The following is a 15,841-nucleotide window of genomic DNA, read 5'->3' as shown; positions in this document are numbered from 1 at the left end:
GGGTGCCATCGCAGCTGCCCGCCCGTGCTGGGTGCCCCACCCCCGCAGGCGCATGAAGCTCCGCCAGTGGTTGCAGGGGTAGCCAATGTGGTGCTCTCCCAATTATACTGAACCACAGCTCCCCTCCTCCCTGATCTGTGGCTATGCTGGCTTGGGCTGTTGGAAGTCGAATGCCACCATTAAGTATGTGAAACGGCGCGGTAGAGCAAGGTGGTAGTAGTGGGTGAAAAAAAACCATTCATGTTTCAGTTTGTAATCTTTCCAGAAAAGAAAAGTGGAAGAGCAGTTTGCGAGAGGAGTATACTGTATTATATTATTTTCTCATTTTCTTTGTGAGTTACTAATTGCTGCATTAAATGCACACAGTTGCTTCTGCCATTGAAAGCCCCATGATGTGAACATTATAAGCATCTTCCTTCCTGGGAATGTTTGTACAATACCCATGCCACTTTAAAAAAAAAAAAGAAATCAAGAACCTGTTTTCTGCACAGCTTTTACAAATAAAATGAAATGTTGAGTGCAACAACGCCTGAAGAAAAGAAAGATGCCCTTTCTCACAGTTATTTCTATATGCACAGGTGTGTAGAGTGGTTATGAAAAGGAAGTGGGTGGTTTGATGACAAGTGCAATACAACAGCCTGTTCCGTATTTTGAATTCCCTTATGTAGCTTTTTTTGTTTGTTTAAATGCTGTTGAATTTCAGTCTTATGTCATTTTGACTCTCCCCTATGATATTTGGAAATGTTACCAAGTAACAGAAGCTGTTATGCACAAGAGTGACGCTCTTGACATCCGTGGGGTTAGCAACAAAAGAACCTCTTATGATGTAAATAGGCTGGAGAAGGTCAGCCTTATAATGTTTCTCATGGAGACAGGTACTTTCAGCCAAACGGGAGGTAGTGAGATATAAGCCTCATCTGCTGGAGGTCTTGGAAACCAGCATAGATCTATTGTCAAGCCAAAATCACCATGGGAAATGGTTCTAGAATGTTTGGAGGGGTGGTTTTCTTTTTGTATGACAAAGGGGAGAAGTGATAGAGGGTGACAATACTAAGCATGTTGTGGAGATCAATAGAAGGTCCCCCATATAATTCCCAGTAACTTGGGATCATACAATGAAATAAATTGGCAAGAGATATAAGACAGGCAAAAGGTTTGGGGGTTACGCTGTGGTCTAAACCACAGAGTCTAGGGCTTGCCGATCGGAAGGTCGGCAGTTTGAACCCCTGCGACGGGGTGAGCTGCCATTGCTCAGTCCCAGCTCCTGCCAACCTAGTAGTTCAAAAGCACGTCAAAGTGCAAGTAGATAAATAGGTACCGCTCCGGCAGGAAGGTAAACAGTGTTTCCGTGCACTGCTCTGGTTTGCCAGAAGTGGCTTAGTCATGCCGGCCACATGACCTGGAAGCTGTACACTGGCTCCCTTGGCCAGTAAAGCGAGATGAGCGCCGCCCAAAACACCCTCCAAAACACATCACTGGCCATATCAGGTAATTGCCTTGATCAAATGCTGAGAATCACAGTCTGGCCATGAAGTCTATTCTAAAGAGTACTTCAGCCAAGGGTTAGAGGCTTTCCCACCGTTCAGGGAATGTCTGTGAGGGAAAAAATGTGGGATGCAGACATAGCTAACTTTATTTAGTTAGCCTCCAGAAGCTGTATGCCAGTGGTGTTGGGTGCAATGTTCTCCACTTTTGCATGCTATTAGCAAAGATTAGCAAAATGGCTAGATTGCTATATAGCAATGTGAGCAGCTTGCCTTGTTTGTTAATAGGATATACAAGTGGAAAATGCACAGGATGGCTGTAGGACTTGTTAATAGCAACGTAAACGAGATAAATTAAAATGCAGGTATTGTAAAAAGTAACTGGCTAGGAATAAACAAACAAACTGGGTAACATGTTAATGGCTTTCCTGTAAAATTTCTATTGATAGGTGTTTGTCATAGTGACATTCTGTTTCTCACAATAAATAGGGTGGAAATAGAGAGCTGATGCATCAGCTGAAGTCAAGATGAGCATCTCACCGGAATTAAACTTGCATACTTTCAGCAAAAGCTTTGAACTCCGGAATAACTCTCACATTTATTCTTATAAGAAATTGTCTTTTAGCCTTCCTCTAAACATACGTATAAGTAAGATGAAAGAACGCCCCAACCCACAACTTTTTGATAGCTGCCTCCATATTAATCAGCTCCCACACAAATGCTGGGGAACACTTAAGTAAGCATCATGCCACTGCTCATATAGCTCAGAAGATTTCCTAATGACTAATCACTCCACCATCATTTTAAAAGATGGGGCAAGTTGAAAAGCTTTGTTCTGCTGTGATTCTATGATATAAGTAATCATATTTGCAGTTAGAGCCAAATAATTAATCTTACTGCTGACATCCAGATCTTCTCACAAGCAGAAAATCCCACCCTTAGGAAGGTGCATGCAGTCATTTTTGCAAATCTGTCTCCCTTCCTTGCATAAAAGAAAATGACAGTCTGTTTGTTTTTCATTTTGGAAATTCCTTGTCCTACCACAGCTTCCTTTGTCAGATCTCTTATGATTTACCTTTGGCAACTTCTGAATTTTCAAAGCCAGACAGAATGTTTCTGTTCCATTCTGAGCATTCTGTGTTCCTAATATTTAAGTTTATTAAATATTACATAGCATTATGTGGAGGGTTTTATGGGGATAGTGGGGAGCTAGTGTTAAAGCTCAATCCTATACATGTTTACTTCGAGCTACACCCCGCTGTGTTCAATGGAGTTTGCTCCTGTGTAAGGATTGCAGCCTGTGTCACATACTGAAATCCAAATTTTAACATACTGAAGCTGACCCCATCACTACCTGCAAAATGTTATTGACAGATGAAGATGCAACATGGATCATTCTTACTTAATAGTGTTAGTTAGGCACCTCTTGATTGACCCATCATATACATGCTGGTACCCATAGTGACTTTCTCCTTGGACAACAGTGTCATCAGCTAGTCTGTTTTCTTTCGCTATTAGGTTCCTCTTCCTGCCTTATTTCCGTTCCTTCTGCAGTGTGTCATGGGTCTTCACTAGTTATTATTTAATTACAGGGGTACCTCAGGTTAAGTACTTAATTCGTTCCGGAGGTCTGTTCTTAACTTGAAACTGTTCTTAACCTGAAGCACCACTTTAGCTAATGGGGTCTCCTGCTGCTGCCACACCGCCGGAGCACAATTTCTGTTCTCATCCTGAAGCAAAGTTCTTAACCTGAAGCACTATTTCTGGGTTAGTGGAGTCTGTAACCTGAAGCGTATGTAACCTGAAGCGTATGTAACCCGAGGTACCACTGTATTTTATTTTATTCATAATAGTGATACACTGGCTTTCCTCATACAAGTTCCTGGCAACTCCCTGCAAACAGAACTAGAAATCACAAAACTATAGGAGCATAGGAAGCTGCCTTAAAATGAGTGAGACCATTGTATTCAGGAACGACTGGCAGTGGATCGCCAGCATTTCAGGCAGAGTTCTCTTCTAGCCCTGCTTGAAAATGCTAGGGATTGAAACTGGGACGTTCTGCATGCAAAGCACAATGGCAGATCAGGAGGCAGAGACAGGTGTTTTTTTTTTAAGCAGCAATAAAATATCAAAAGCAGAGCAATAAAGACTAGTTGGTAAAGTCAAGTTTTTAAAAGCCTATTTAAACAAAACAAAAAAATGTTTTAACACTAATTCAAGGGCAGTAAATGCCTTGGAATCATCAGCCTTCCAACAATTTTGTAAAATAAGTATTTATTCCTTTTTTCTTTTCTTTTTTACAGATGATATACCTGAAAGACAGTTCTGTAGACAAAGCTGCTCAGTGGGCCTTGAATTAAAAGACACTGGTCTTCTATGTCTAAGCCTAGTACTTTATCTATGAAACAATACTCATTTTTTACATATTGGTCTTCTTGTTGTCGTTGGATATGATATGGGGACATAACCTTTGCAAACACAACTCACGTTATGCAACAAGAGATCAGATATATCACTCACTCTCTTTATATCCTTGCCCATTGCACTGGGTGGCCAGATACTGAACAAGAACACAAGTCAGTGAAGGAGAAACATTTGAGGAAAAACAGCACACATCATATAAACAACTTACCTTAAGGGTAGGATTAATTATATAACAGAGATCCATTACATTCTGTTGATGCAATTATAAACTATTATAGCTAATTAGTGATTATACTAAATCTGTAAATAGGAATGTATGCAACACACAGTCAACAGTCATTATCACTTCCGCTTCTATGCCACCTGTCATTTTGAATTTTTAGCAATTTTGAATATTCCTAAAGTGGTTTGCAAGCTATGCTGTGAAAGCCTTGGATTTTTGGCTCCATATAAAGGCGGAACGATCAGAAATGGGGATCATGTAGGATTTTCTTACCCCACTCCAATGAAATAAAAATACTAATTAAATGTTAAATGAAATGAACTTTCTATTTTCCTCTCCTCACACACTTGCTTGCAGTTGCCAACAAGTAAACTTCCTGCCTGTATTTAACAGTGTTTCAGATCAATGGGTTCCTCTCCCATCAAAGGATCTCAGCTAAGCTATGACTTTTTAGATTGAGCTATATGCTACAGTATTGTTATTACCACCAAGAATGCAGTGCTTTTTGGTGTGCTTAAACATACTGATGCCAATGGCATCTTTGTAGGATAAGGCTTCTAAATTTCTGGTGTACACGCAGGATACATATCATGCCAGTTTAATCTGCTGCATTTTCGTGATATTTTCACAAGATCCTTCAATTTTAATAATGTTTTGTATATTTTTGACAACAGCCCTTTTACCTGCACTATCAAATCAATTCCATTATTCACGTTTGATTAGTTCTCTATCAGAGGTAATCTGAATTAGCAACCCAAATGGAAGTATGGAAACAAGACTGAGTGTTGTGGGGGGTGGGGTGGGTGGGGTTAAAACCGTGCATTTTACCAGTTGGTTCCACAAGAGGGAAGACTGCTGTGCACACTTAACCCGGGAGTAAGTCCAATTGAACACAGTAGGCCTACTTCTGAATAAACATGCAGTGGGTTGCACTGTTAAGTCTGCAATAAAATCTTGGTTTCTTTCCAAACCGTTCATGTCTCAGTTATGAAATCTCATTCTGCTACCCTTAAATGTTGATTCAGAGTTCCTAAATTTTGCAGTTCAGCATGATTTATTCTAATGTCTTCCGGCTTATAGCTAAACATTTAAAAGTTAAGAGTTAGGATAAAGAGAAGAACCATTTCCATAGAGGTAAAGCAGCAGGTAGAAACAGGGTTGCCAGAAAAAATACAAATGAAAGACATTTTGTTGTGTCCGAAATAAGAAATACCACAATGTTCTATGGAGGTGTGAATTGTGAAGATAAGGGAACATCCATTCATTTCATGAGACTGTGGTTTTCTAGAATAATGGACAACCTTTAGACAAAGAATGCCATGGTACCCTGGCATCTGATAAAGAAGGCTATGAAAGCTCATGCAACCATTAAGCAATTTGTCCCTATGTCACAGTGTGCCCTGTGCCTATGTCACCTTCAGGTTTTCTACCAATACAGAACTTGTTCTCCAGGGGTCCTGCCAAGACATCCCCACCATTAGCAGTAGTTGTGAAAAGCAATACAGCTGGGGCAATATAACCAGCTGCTGACCAGTAAGAAGTTGGTGGGGAAAGTCAGTCCTTCTCTTAGCTAATGCGATTTGGTATGGCTTGGGCTGGGGAAGTATGATCAGAAGACGTCCAGAAACTCAGCTATAAGGTAAGGCACTTAAGTATCTAAAATTTAGACAGAAAGCTCCCCTTCCTAAGAATCCATCTGCTCTTGTTTCATAAGCCCTTGAGCATGCCTCGTTTTACATGGGATAGAATCAGTCAATTCTTTCTTCTGTGTCTTTTCCTAACTTATAGGGCTCAGGCACAGCAAAAAGGGTGGACTGATAGCTAGCTCCCTATTGGCCAGATGAGCAGATGAAGTGGTTAAGATCTTTCTTAAATGGGTAAAAAAAGAAGAATAAATATAAATCTGTACCTGCAACATGAGGGAATTGCATGATCGAATGGGCCTCCATATAAAAACTCTCAACAAAGGGCCCTTAGGCGGGACCCTCCTACATCAGTAGATCCCACCCTAAGGTGAGTGAGCCCTTGTGGGCTTACCTAGCAGCAGCGGTGCTCTCTCTGGTCATGCTAGGGGACTAGGAGAGCAATATAAATCTTTCACAATGTACCCAGCATAGTGCTGCTGTAGGGCATCATGGGAAATTAAAAGGCGATGGGAAAGGACTGCAGCCCAGTGACAGGGCATATGCCTTGCATGCAAAAGGTCTCAGGTTCTATCTCCAGCTTCTCCAGATAGGGCTCAGAAAGACTCCTCTCTGAAACTGCAGAGAACCACTGCCAGTCCATGTTGTCACTGCTGAGCTAGATGGACCAATGGCCTTACTTAATATAGGGCAGCTTCCTACATGCTGGCCATACAAAGTTTTTACAAATAGGCAGTGCTTTATTCTGGGGCTACGCAGGGCTACACATACCCCTAAACATTTTGTGAATCAAAGTTTGGCCTCATTGTGGGGCAGTATTTCAATATGAGTAGGAAAATGAGAGGACCCCTAAACATTTTTTTTAGAAAAAAGCACTGCATATAGATATAGTAAACATTTCTTTAAAAAAAAACCTGGCCGTACCTTTTTAGACTAAACTTTTTAAAAACGTTTTTGCAACTATGTCTAGAATGAAGATCTAATCTTTAATAAATATCCTATAGTGAGAGTCTGGGTGAGTAGGGTGGTGGGCTTCTGTGCAGCTAAGTTAGGCAAACTGGGATATACTATTTACAAGAGAGACCAGTCCTTTTAATTCTCTGGCTATTATGCTGCACAGTTTTCTAGCTTAAACATTGGATCCAGCTAATTTCTACTTGGGAGGAGACAGATTGAAATTAACAAGCCTAAATGAGTCACGTCCATTAATTTCAATGGGTCAACTCAGAGTGTTGGATAGACTAGAGTACTAAACATCTGGACTGCTCCAATTTTAAGCATCAGTGATGGGTTGATATAAATTAAGAGAAATTGTGTTCATGACTCAGGCACCTCCTGAAAAGTTAGGTACACATTTTCCTAAAGATCACGTTCCTGGGATTGGCACTGGTATCTGCTTGCAATCTGCCAGTTCCGAATGAAAGCGGATGCAAAGCAAAGCCCAAACAGGTATCAGAGCAATCCATTGTCACGTGTTCCCTGTAATAGCAGCTTGGTCTTTGGACAGAGGGCCACCCATCCCAAAAGGATAACTTCCACTTTCCCACCTCGGACTCTCCCCGCCCCCCACCACCTACAAACCTCCCTCCTCCGCACAAAGCGGCTCCAAACTACCAACCCCTTCCTTTTTCTTGCCCTTCCCCTCCTCCAGGTAAAGCAGAGGCCGGCGATTGGGCAGACGCGCCGCCCGTTCCCGGTCCGCGTCCAATCCGGCTCGAGCTAACGGAGGCAGGGCGCCCAATGGGCGCGAGGCCTGACGCCCCTCGCCCGCCACAGACGGGGCGGCGGAGCCTGCGGAGTGCCATTCGGAGGGAGGGCGGCGGAGCAGGAGGGTAGGTTGGCAGGGCTGGCTGGCTGCAGGTGCGGTAGCGCCGCCTGCCCCCCCCACAACCCCGCGCTCGCGGTTAGGTAGGAGCGCGAGCCTTAAGCAACCCCCCCGCTCCCACCACCCCAGCTGTGCCTCCTCAGCGGCCGGCGCCGTGTGGACAATGTGAGCCGCGAGGAGCCGAGCTGCCGACGAGGGCAGCCATGGCCACAGCTGGGCGGTAGAACTTGCCTCACTCGGGATCCCCGGTCGCCTTCCCATCCCCCCTTTTTTTTCCTTCCCAGGGGAAAGAGCCTCGAGGGGAAAAAAAAACCCGCCTCGTTCCTGTGGCCCTCGGAGCCGCCGCCATGTCCAGCTCCTCCTCGCAGACCCCTCCTCACCACCCGCCCGCGCAGAGGATGCGCCGCGGGGCCGCCGGGTCCCCCACCAGCGGCGGCGGCGCCGGAGCCTCCTCAGTCGGTAGTAGCGGGGCCGGAGCAGCAGCAGCGGCAGGAGGAGGAAGCGGCGGCGGCGGCGCCCCCGGTGGCAGCTCGGGGACTAGCCGGCTGCTCCAGCCTATCCGCGCCACCGTCCCTTACCAGCTCCTCAGGGGCAACCAGCACAGCCCCACTCGCTCTCCCGCCGCCTCAGCCTCGGTGGGGAGCAACACCGGCCCCGGGGGGCCTCGCGGAGCAGCAGGAGGAGGAGGCGGCAACAACGGCGGCAGCAGCCCGCCCCCGCCCAGCTCGACCCCTCCGTTGTCCCTCGCGGCTGCCGCCTCCCCGCCAGGAGCAGGCGGCGCGGCGGAGCCCGGGAGGGTGAAGGTGAGGCAGAGGCGCTCGCCCGACAGCAGCAGCGGCAGGCGGAGAAGCATCTCACCTGAGAGGAGGAGCCCCAGTTCGCCCATCTACAGAGGTAAGGGCACCTGTGGGGCTCTCACCTGGAATCCGTCTCTCTCCGCCCCCCCAAACCCCATTTTCCACCTCAAACTCCTCACGCAGCACTGTGGAGAAGACCCTCTAAAAAATAACAAACTCGACCCCGCGGTTCATGTTTCGGATTATGGCACCACCTCCCCGATCTAGCAGCGCATTTCTGTAAAGGGTTTGCTCGGAAGTATCTTCCCACCTTTTCGGTGGGGGCCTCATGCCCAGGTAAGTGTGAATACGATCGCCAGCCCTAAAGAAGGCGAAGTGACTCAGCCCTTAAAAAAAACAACAACCACAAACACCCAACAACACACCACCCTAAATGTTAAGACTCAAGATCCTAATTCAACTCGAGCTTGAAACGGGGCAGTCTTGGTTAGTGACCCCTTTTAACACCCTGCATCTACTCTGCTATACTCCTCGCGGTTTAGGATGCTGAAGGGCTATTAAATTCTACCTTGCAATCCTTTATCTATTGGTAAAGGGAGCCTTGTTGCATATACTTAAAGGAGAGAGTGGAACTCCCAAGCTCTATTAATGCAGAGCTACTAAACTAGAAAGTAAGCTGCTGCGTTTTATGTGTGTGAATAGAATGCTTGGACTGGCTTGTGCCCTGAAGCAGAATTCTCAGTTTAATGAAGTATATTTTATCCACCTTTTTTTAAAGGGGTTAGAAGAGTGTTTTTCAACGCTTGCGTTGCAGCATGCTGTATCCATGCCTTGTATGGAAATTTTCATCTGGTTTAGTGCCTAAAGGCTGGGCTAATGTCTGATGGTTCCATATTGGCCAACTTACATTTAAATACTTCAATAGGTTATTGAAGCGTAAGTTCTGAGATGTCTGCCTTCAGGGAAGCCGAAGCACAAAGATACTAGCATTCTCTACCAAGACCATAAGATTTGCAAAACAGCAGGGTTTGTAAAAGTATTCCTGTACCCTTTTACCAGGAAGGTATAAAAAACACCTGACTTAAACAAGCACATGCTAGCAAAACTGCAGGTTCTAAATAGAATACAACACCCATGCCGCTCCTGCAATATTTCCAAGATTTAAGATGCACAAATCTACTCACAAAGCTTTCGAAAACTCTTCTCCCTCAAATGCATCCCTTTGTAGAGCTAAAATTAATCCTGGAGGCAAGTAGAACGCACATTCTGTGGTATTCTTGTTAAAGTATATAATGTACTAGGAAAAGTTCCCTCCAAACATATTTGAAAAAGTTTCTTTAAAAGGTGGCTCTGTCCATTCCCCTTAAGCAGTTGAATGAATCATATGAAATATACTGCTTATCCTTCTATAGCTATTGGGTAACCTGTATCTTTAAGCACGTCTTTAATCATGCCAAGACTGTGTTTTGTTTCAGAAGCAAATTAGATATCCCTCTTGATATAGTATTGAATGCAGCAAGTTGGATGCATTATTGCCATGAATCCTTGCACTTAGTTGTGCAGTTATGGTTATTTGGATTGTACTAAATTCACTACTCCAAAATGTTGCTTGTATTATATCAGCCTTAAAAACATTTACATCTAGATGAAATTTAATTCCCCCCCTTGCATTTCAAATTACATGTAAGTTATGCAACAGGCCTATGATATTGATTCATCCTTATGGAAACCCTTATGGAATTAGTGTTTCTAAACCAAGTATTTTGTAAAAATGGAGTTTAATCCATGTTATTGGGTCTAGAAAATGTAAGCTTTTTCCTTTTATGGGGACAAGGCAAGTGCATACAATTCTAATTAAGCTAACTCAAACATTTCTGTTTGCTTGCTAAAATAAAACAAAATGGAAAACTGCTAACAAACACTGCATGTTTGAATCTGCATTTAAATGTGTTGTGTTTGTGAACAAATACTAAAAAGCTGATCATTCTTTTATCAAAGTATTTTAAAATAATACAATCTCTTTTAATAGATGAATTATGTTGCTGCCTTACTTTCAATGATTCAGTCCTCTTAAATTATAACTGAATGACTTCATTAAACTTGTTTGAGCCTACCTTAAGCCATCATAGCAACATCCACTGTTTAATAGAGTTGTGAGAATACAATATATAACTATGGATTGACCGCAGTGAACTGTTAACCTGCATGTACCATAAGGAAATCCTCATTAGTTGAGTTGGCATTTCAAAGCAGGCACCCTCCAGTAAAACCCGAACAAATGAAAGTATGTGCCCACGTACTGAATATTTGAATTCATTCATTTCATAAATTTATTATTTCTAGAAGGACAGCTATGTTAGCCTGTTGCGGCAAAAAACAAACAAACCAAGCTATTGAGGCATCTAACTTTACTATGACGTAAGCTTTTATGGACCATAACCCACATTTGTATCTGATGTAGTCGACAGTAGTCCACAAAAGATTTATGCCATAATCAGTTTCTTAGCCGTTAAGGTTCCACTAGATTTTGTTGCCTTTAGGGTCTATGGCATCACTCATCTTAGAAAGCAGAACAAGCCTTATTTAATTCTGCAAGCTAATAAATAAAATATTTAGTTTTACTTTCAAATTCTTAGCCTTCAGAATCTGCCCCTTGGACCAGTTTCACCAGTTGTTCTGACTCTGGCCCATGTAGTATAGTTAGCATGGCAACCTGCATTATGGAATAACTTCAGAGAACTCGGTTGCTTTGTGAAAACTCCTTTGTAGCAGAATAAATCAATCTAGCTTCAATCACTAATTACTCTAATTATTCAGTTACTTATTTTAACTGTTTTCAAAGAGCATGAAAGAATAATAAATATGTTTAATAGATGCCATGCTTCAGAATGTTTTAAGTCACATATAAATGTACCTTGTTTTCTCTTTGCATTAGTGTTTATACTGCAATGCATGGCTCTGGCTTTGCAAATGAGTTGCATTATTCAGTTTGTACTGGAGCCATTCTAGGATATATATATTTGTATACATAGGTATGTCTTTCACTTTCTTACAGTGTAGATGTTTAAAGGACATTGCTCAGATTTAAGTTCTTTAGTAAAAATGGAGCTGCCAGAGGTTCTTAAAAGAAATCTGCAAAAGTGCTCTGGGTTGGAAGCTTGTACAGGTCAGGCAGCTGCCACTGCAGACGCTGACATCACTACTGCATGAATGAAAACAGCTTCCTCTGGGTTTTTTCCCCTTCCATCATCCTTCCCCCTTTTGCAGCTTAAGGATGATCTAAAATGTTGGTTTTAAAAAACAAAACAGTAATTCTGGTTTAAAATAGAATCAAGCCAGGCCAATCTTTAGAGCTTAAATTTGTAGAACAGGGTTGTTGTTTTTCTACAAAAATGCATTTTCTTTCTTTCTACATATTTGTGATCTTCAGCAACCTACGTTTTAAAACGTAATAGTCATTGCATGCTTTGGGTTTTGTGCATATTTATTTGGAGTACTACAGCGTCTGATGTTTTACTAAAACTGACATTTAGCAGTTTTTCCCCTTTCTATTACATTTTAAAAAACTGTTTCCTTGTTGCATTTTTGAAGATAAAAACAGATGTCTTACAACTATCCTGGGATATATTTGCATGAAGAGTGGTTTATAAATACGCTAAATAAGCTAGCATTTGTTTTACTGAGTGTCATGGTTATACAAAAAATGAATAATATGTGAATTAACCCAGTGCAAAAAGTTGTACTGGAAAATAGTGGTGACTGAACACTATTTGGTTACTTGAATCCACTGTGTTAAAATTTTAGCTAACCAAATAAAACAGTCATAGTGTTTTATTTGAGAGAAATGCTTGCTGCTTTGTAATAAAACTAATGCATTTCAATTACATAATCCACATTTTACATTCTAATCCGGCCCTTTTTGAACTAATATAAATGTGAATTCACTTGTTTAAAAAAATATTTAAGCTGTTCTTCTGTGAATGCATGACTTCTAAATTTACTCCTGGAGGTTTCCTTTTACCAAATCAAGATAAAAATACGATAAATTAAGTCTAGAGAGTACAATTTAAAATGTATAATCCCTGGCAAATTATTTGGATGAGACGTGGCTATCGTCTGTAATTTAAAATGGATGCAGATGTTTTCTTACAAGCCTCTAAAGGGTTATGGACAGTGAATTTAATCTTTAAATGCTTTTGTTAACAAGTTCAAGTAGCCTTTGAATATATTCTGAGGCCTAGAGCTTGCTCCTTCCTCCCCCTACTGCTGAGAATAAATTATCTTGGGCTACATTGGCATAAATACAAGATAAAGTTAACTAGACCTGTTTTCTTAAAGGTGAAGGGCAGTTGACCTATGTCATAAATCATTGTGAAAACATAGCTCAAGTTCATGGCTTTCATGTTTGGTTTGATTTATTTACTGGTTATACATATACAGTTGTTTCAAATAAGAGTACTAATGCATTAGGTGCTCCTGTTGGCATGCTCAGTGTACTTGTGCCTTGCACCATCACATACAAAGTTGTGCTTTTCTTCCATTGTGTGTAGAAAAATGTCATATATGAGATCTCACTGCTCTCAAGAACTCCCCTTGCTGATGCCCTGGACACTTACCTGAAAAGCTAACTTTTTATGCCTGCATTGTGATGGTGCACTAAACTGATATTGAGAATAAGATCTCACATGTTCAGAATGGTTTGGTGTGAAACAGGTTGCTTCTGGCCCAACCGTACTCATGTCCCCCCAAAACATTTGCTCTCTGGCTCATCTTTGGTGGAAATTAGATACCAGAATCAGGACCTTGATGGTGGCACTGCAATTATAGAACACTTTCTCGAAAGTTCAACAAGCTTCCTGTTTTAGACAGATATTGAAAAACCTTATTTAGGAAGACATTTTATTCTTGTGTTTTCACTACTGTTGTCGTGGATAATGTGCTTGTTTATCATCTTCTTTCTGAATGATATTGTTTGTATTTCATAAGTAACAATGGTATGTAGTTGCTTAGCAGATTGTAGCTCTCAGAATCCTGGCTTCTGTGAAAGCGTGGAACCAAAACATACATTATGGTGGCTATGAGTAAAGTACTTTGTGAAAATTCCATGCATCCACCAGCATATGTTCCATGTTTCATGTCAACGCCTTTACATGTAGAATTTGTGCCTGTTCTGACATCAGATAGACAACATGTTGATGTATGCAAATGAGTACTCCACATGTCGCATAAATGCTTATACAAATAAGCTTTTTATCTGTGGCTAAAAGATGTCCTTTTCAACATCTTAGTAAATCGTTAGAGTTGTCATCGTTCATTTGAGCTGTATCTTTTTTATGTAGAGCAACCTTTCTGAATTATTTTGGTCATGTTATTGGGTGTGTATGAAAGCAGAGATTAGCGCCACACCTCATAGTCAAATTTGACTGGACGTAACTGTGCAGAGGTCCTTTACCTTTTTTACCTTTATGCTAAAAGTATCTTGGATAAAAACTTTTAAAAGCATATGTCTGAATTAGAATAATAAACTAAAAACCCTAAAGAGGACACAAAGCATGCTGAGCATATTCGATGTTCTCTGGGAGGTGTTGAATACAAGAAGTATCAAGGAGATGAGAAATTGGGACCTACTCAGACCAAAAAGCTTAAGCTCTCATAATTTGTGTCCCCTTCTCTCTCCTCCCCACCCTGCCTCACTCCACCCAGAGCGCTGCAAGTGCTTAAGGCAGGGGTCAGCAAACTTTTTCAGCAGGGGGCCGGTCCATTGACCCTCAGACCTTGTGGGGGGCCGGACTATATTTTGAATAGAAAAAAGTGAACGAATTCCTATGCCCCACAAATAACCCAGAGATGCATTTTAAATAAAAGGATACATTCTACTCATGTAAAAACACACTGATTCGCTGACCGTCCATGGGCCAGATTTAGAAGGCGATTGGGCCAGATCTGGCCCTCAAGCCTTAGTTTGCCTACCCATAGCTTAAGGGATTTCTCTCCAATTATTCTGTGTGCCATGAGGTTCCCACACCCAGACGCTATATGTTAAGGCAGGGAGATGCAAACATTCTATCTATGCTATATAGCTCATGTTCAGGGATAGATTAGCAGTTTAAGTTCAGTTATTACTATTTCCTTGTATCAGAGTTCTTAAGGCAGTTTTCTGTTCACTTCCCCCTCCTCAGGACAATTGCTAAACAGCTGAGGTTCAGCTTCAGTGACCAAGAAGCTACCATAAAGTACCAGGGTTAGAAATCTTGTGCTGTTGCTGTTGTGGTGGAATTTCCCAGTTGCTTATTCCATCCCTGTAATTCATTGAAGGCCTTCAACTGGTATTCTGATTTGCCAGTGTACAAAATAAAATGTGGGATTGCTACTTAGGGTGCAGCAGCTTAAATCTTTATTTGTAATTTATCTAGATAAACACCTATATAAAAATTTTATTTCATAAGTAACAATGATATGTAGTTGCTTAGCAGAGTGTACAAAATACTTTCCATCTTCTTAAAATGACAGCAAGTTAGTCATAACTCAGTTTTGCAAATAATTTAACTTGGATTTTTGAAGTTTAAAACTTTCAAGTTGTTACATATTTGTGTACAACTGTAAAATGCTGTCAGGAACCCAGACTAGTACAGTTTACTAAGTTCCTCCTATAACTAAGATGAAGCTTACTTTTCTTTTTTAACTTCAAATGAGTGGTTTTAATCTATTAAAGTACTGAAGTCTATTTTAGCTCCAGAGAGAAAATACATTAAATAAAAGTTGAGCTTAATTGTGTATTCTACAAAAAGTGTAATGTTCTTGAATATGATCTGGTTTGGGCTGTAATCCAAGCATTCATTAGCAGTCATGGGGTCATGTAATCTTATCTTCACCAATAGTTGCTCAGTAGTCAAAATCTTTCCTAGTTTTGTTTGCTCTTTTTTTAAAAAAGGCAAGAGTGCCAGCTACATGACCCCAGTAAAGTCTGGAAAACTCATGTGTTCAGTACTTTAGCTGTATATGGGAATTCTGGTTTCAAGAGTCAGTAGCAAACATGACAATGTTCTGTAAATATCACTTATAGCTTAGTACATAAACACAAAAAGTACAAAAAAATTAAATGGAAATCAGTTGCAAATAGTGTTAGAGATAAAGCTGTAAGCTACTGCATCTAAAGATCTCGAACATGTACCGGTATTTGTTCTTGCCCTTTGGGAAAATATTGTGGGGGGTGGTGGAGGAGGAAGAATTTTAAAAATAAAATCCAACGTTGTAGTATACAAAGGAAGGTTTTATTTTTTGGACTTAAAATTATATGTAGACTTTAAAAGAAACTTGTGTTTTTGAGCTTGGGAAATAAATCCTGCCAGAACGTAAATGAAGGAGCAGTAATACATTTGGATGTTACATATATCACAGCTGGAGATCTGCAACAAAATGGTGCAGCGTATCCATGACTTCTTAAA

The 15,841-nt window shown here is 41.3% G+C and overlaps 1 protein-coding gene across 3 annotated transcripts in view; it reads left to right on the top strand.

The window, feature by feature from the left end:
* Window positions 1-7,509: 7,509 nt before the first annotated feature.
* Window positions 7,510-15,841, top strand: part of GLCCI1 (glucocorticoid induced 1) — a 42,114-nt gene continuing 33,782 nt past the window's right edge. The window contains exons 1-2 of one of the 3 annotated variants that reach the window (XM_083405409.1): window positions 7,510-7,606; window positions 7,884-8,493. In XM_083405409.1, coding sequence (XP_083261535.1) covers window positions 7,947-8,493 — 547 coding nt within the window. In that variant the 5' untranslated portion in view covers window positions 7,510-7,606; window positions 7,884-7,946. Of the gene's footprint in view, window positions 8,494-15,841 lie in introns of all 3 variants that reach the window. The other 2 variants (XM_083405410.1, XM_083405411.1) reach the window with 2 other exon arrangements.

Source organism: Podarcis tiliguerta (assembly GCF_965153285.1).
Source record: "Podarcis tiliguerta genome assembly, chromosome: 12".
NCBI classification, from domain to species: Eukaryota; Metazoa; Chordata; class Lepidosauria; order Squamata; family Lacertidae; genus Podarcis; species Podarcis tiliguerta.
The sequence above is the reverse complement of the archived record's forward strand: the minus strand, read 5'-3'. Positions and strand labels throughout refer to the sequence as shown.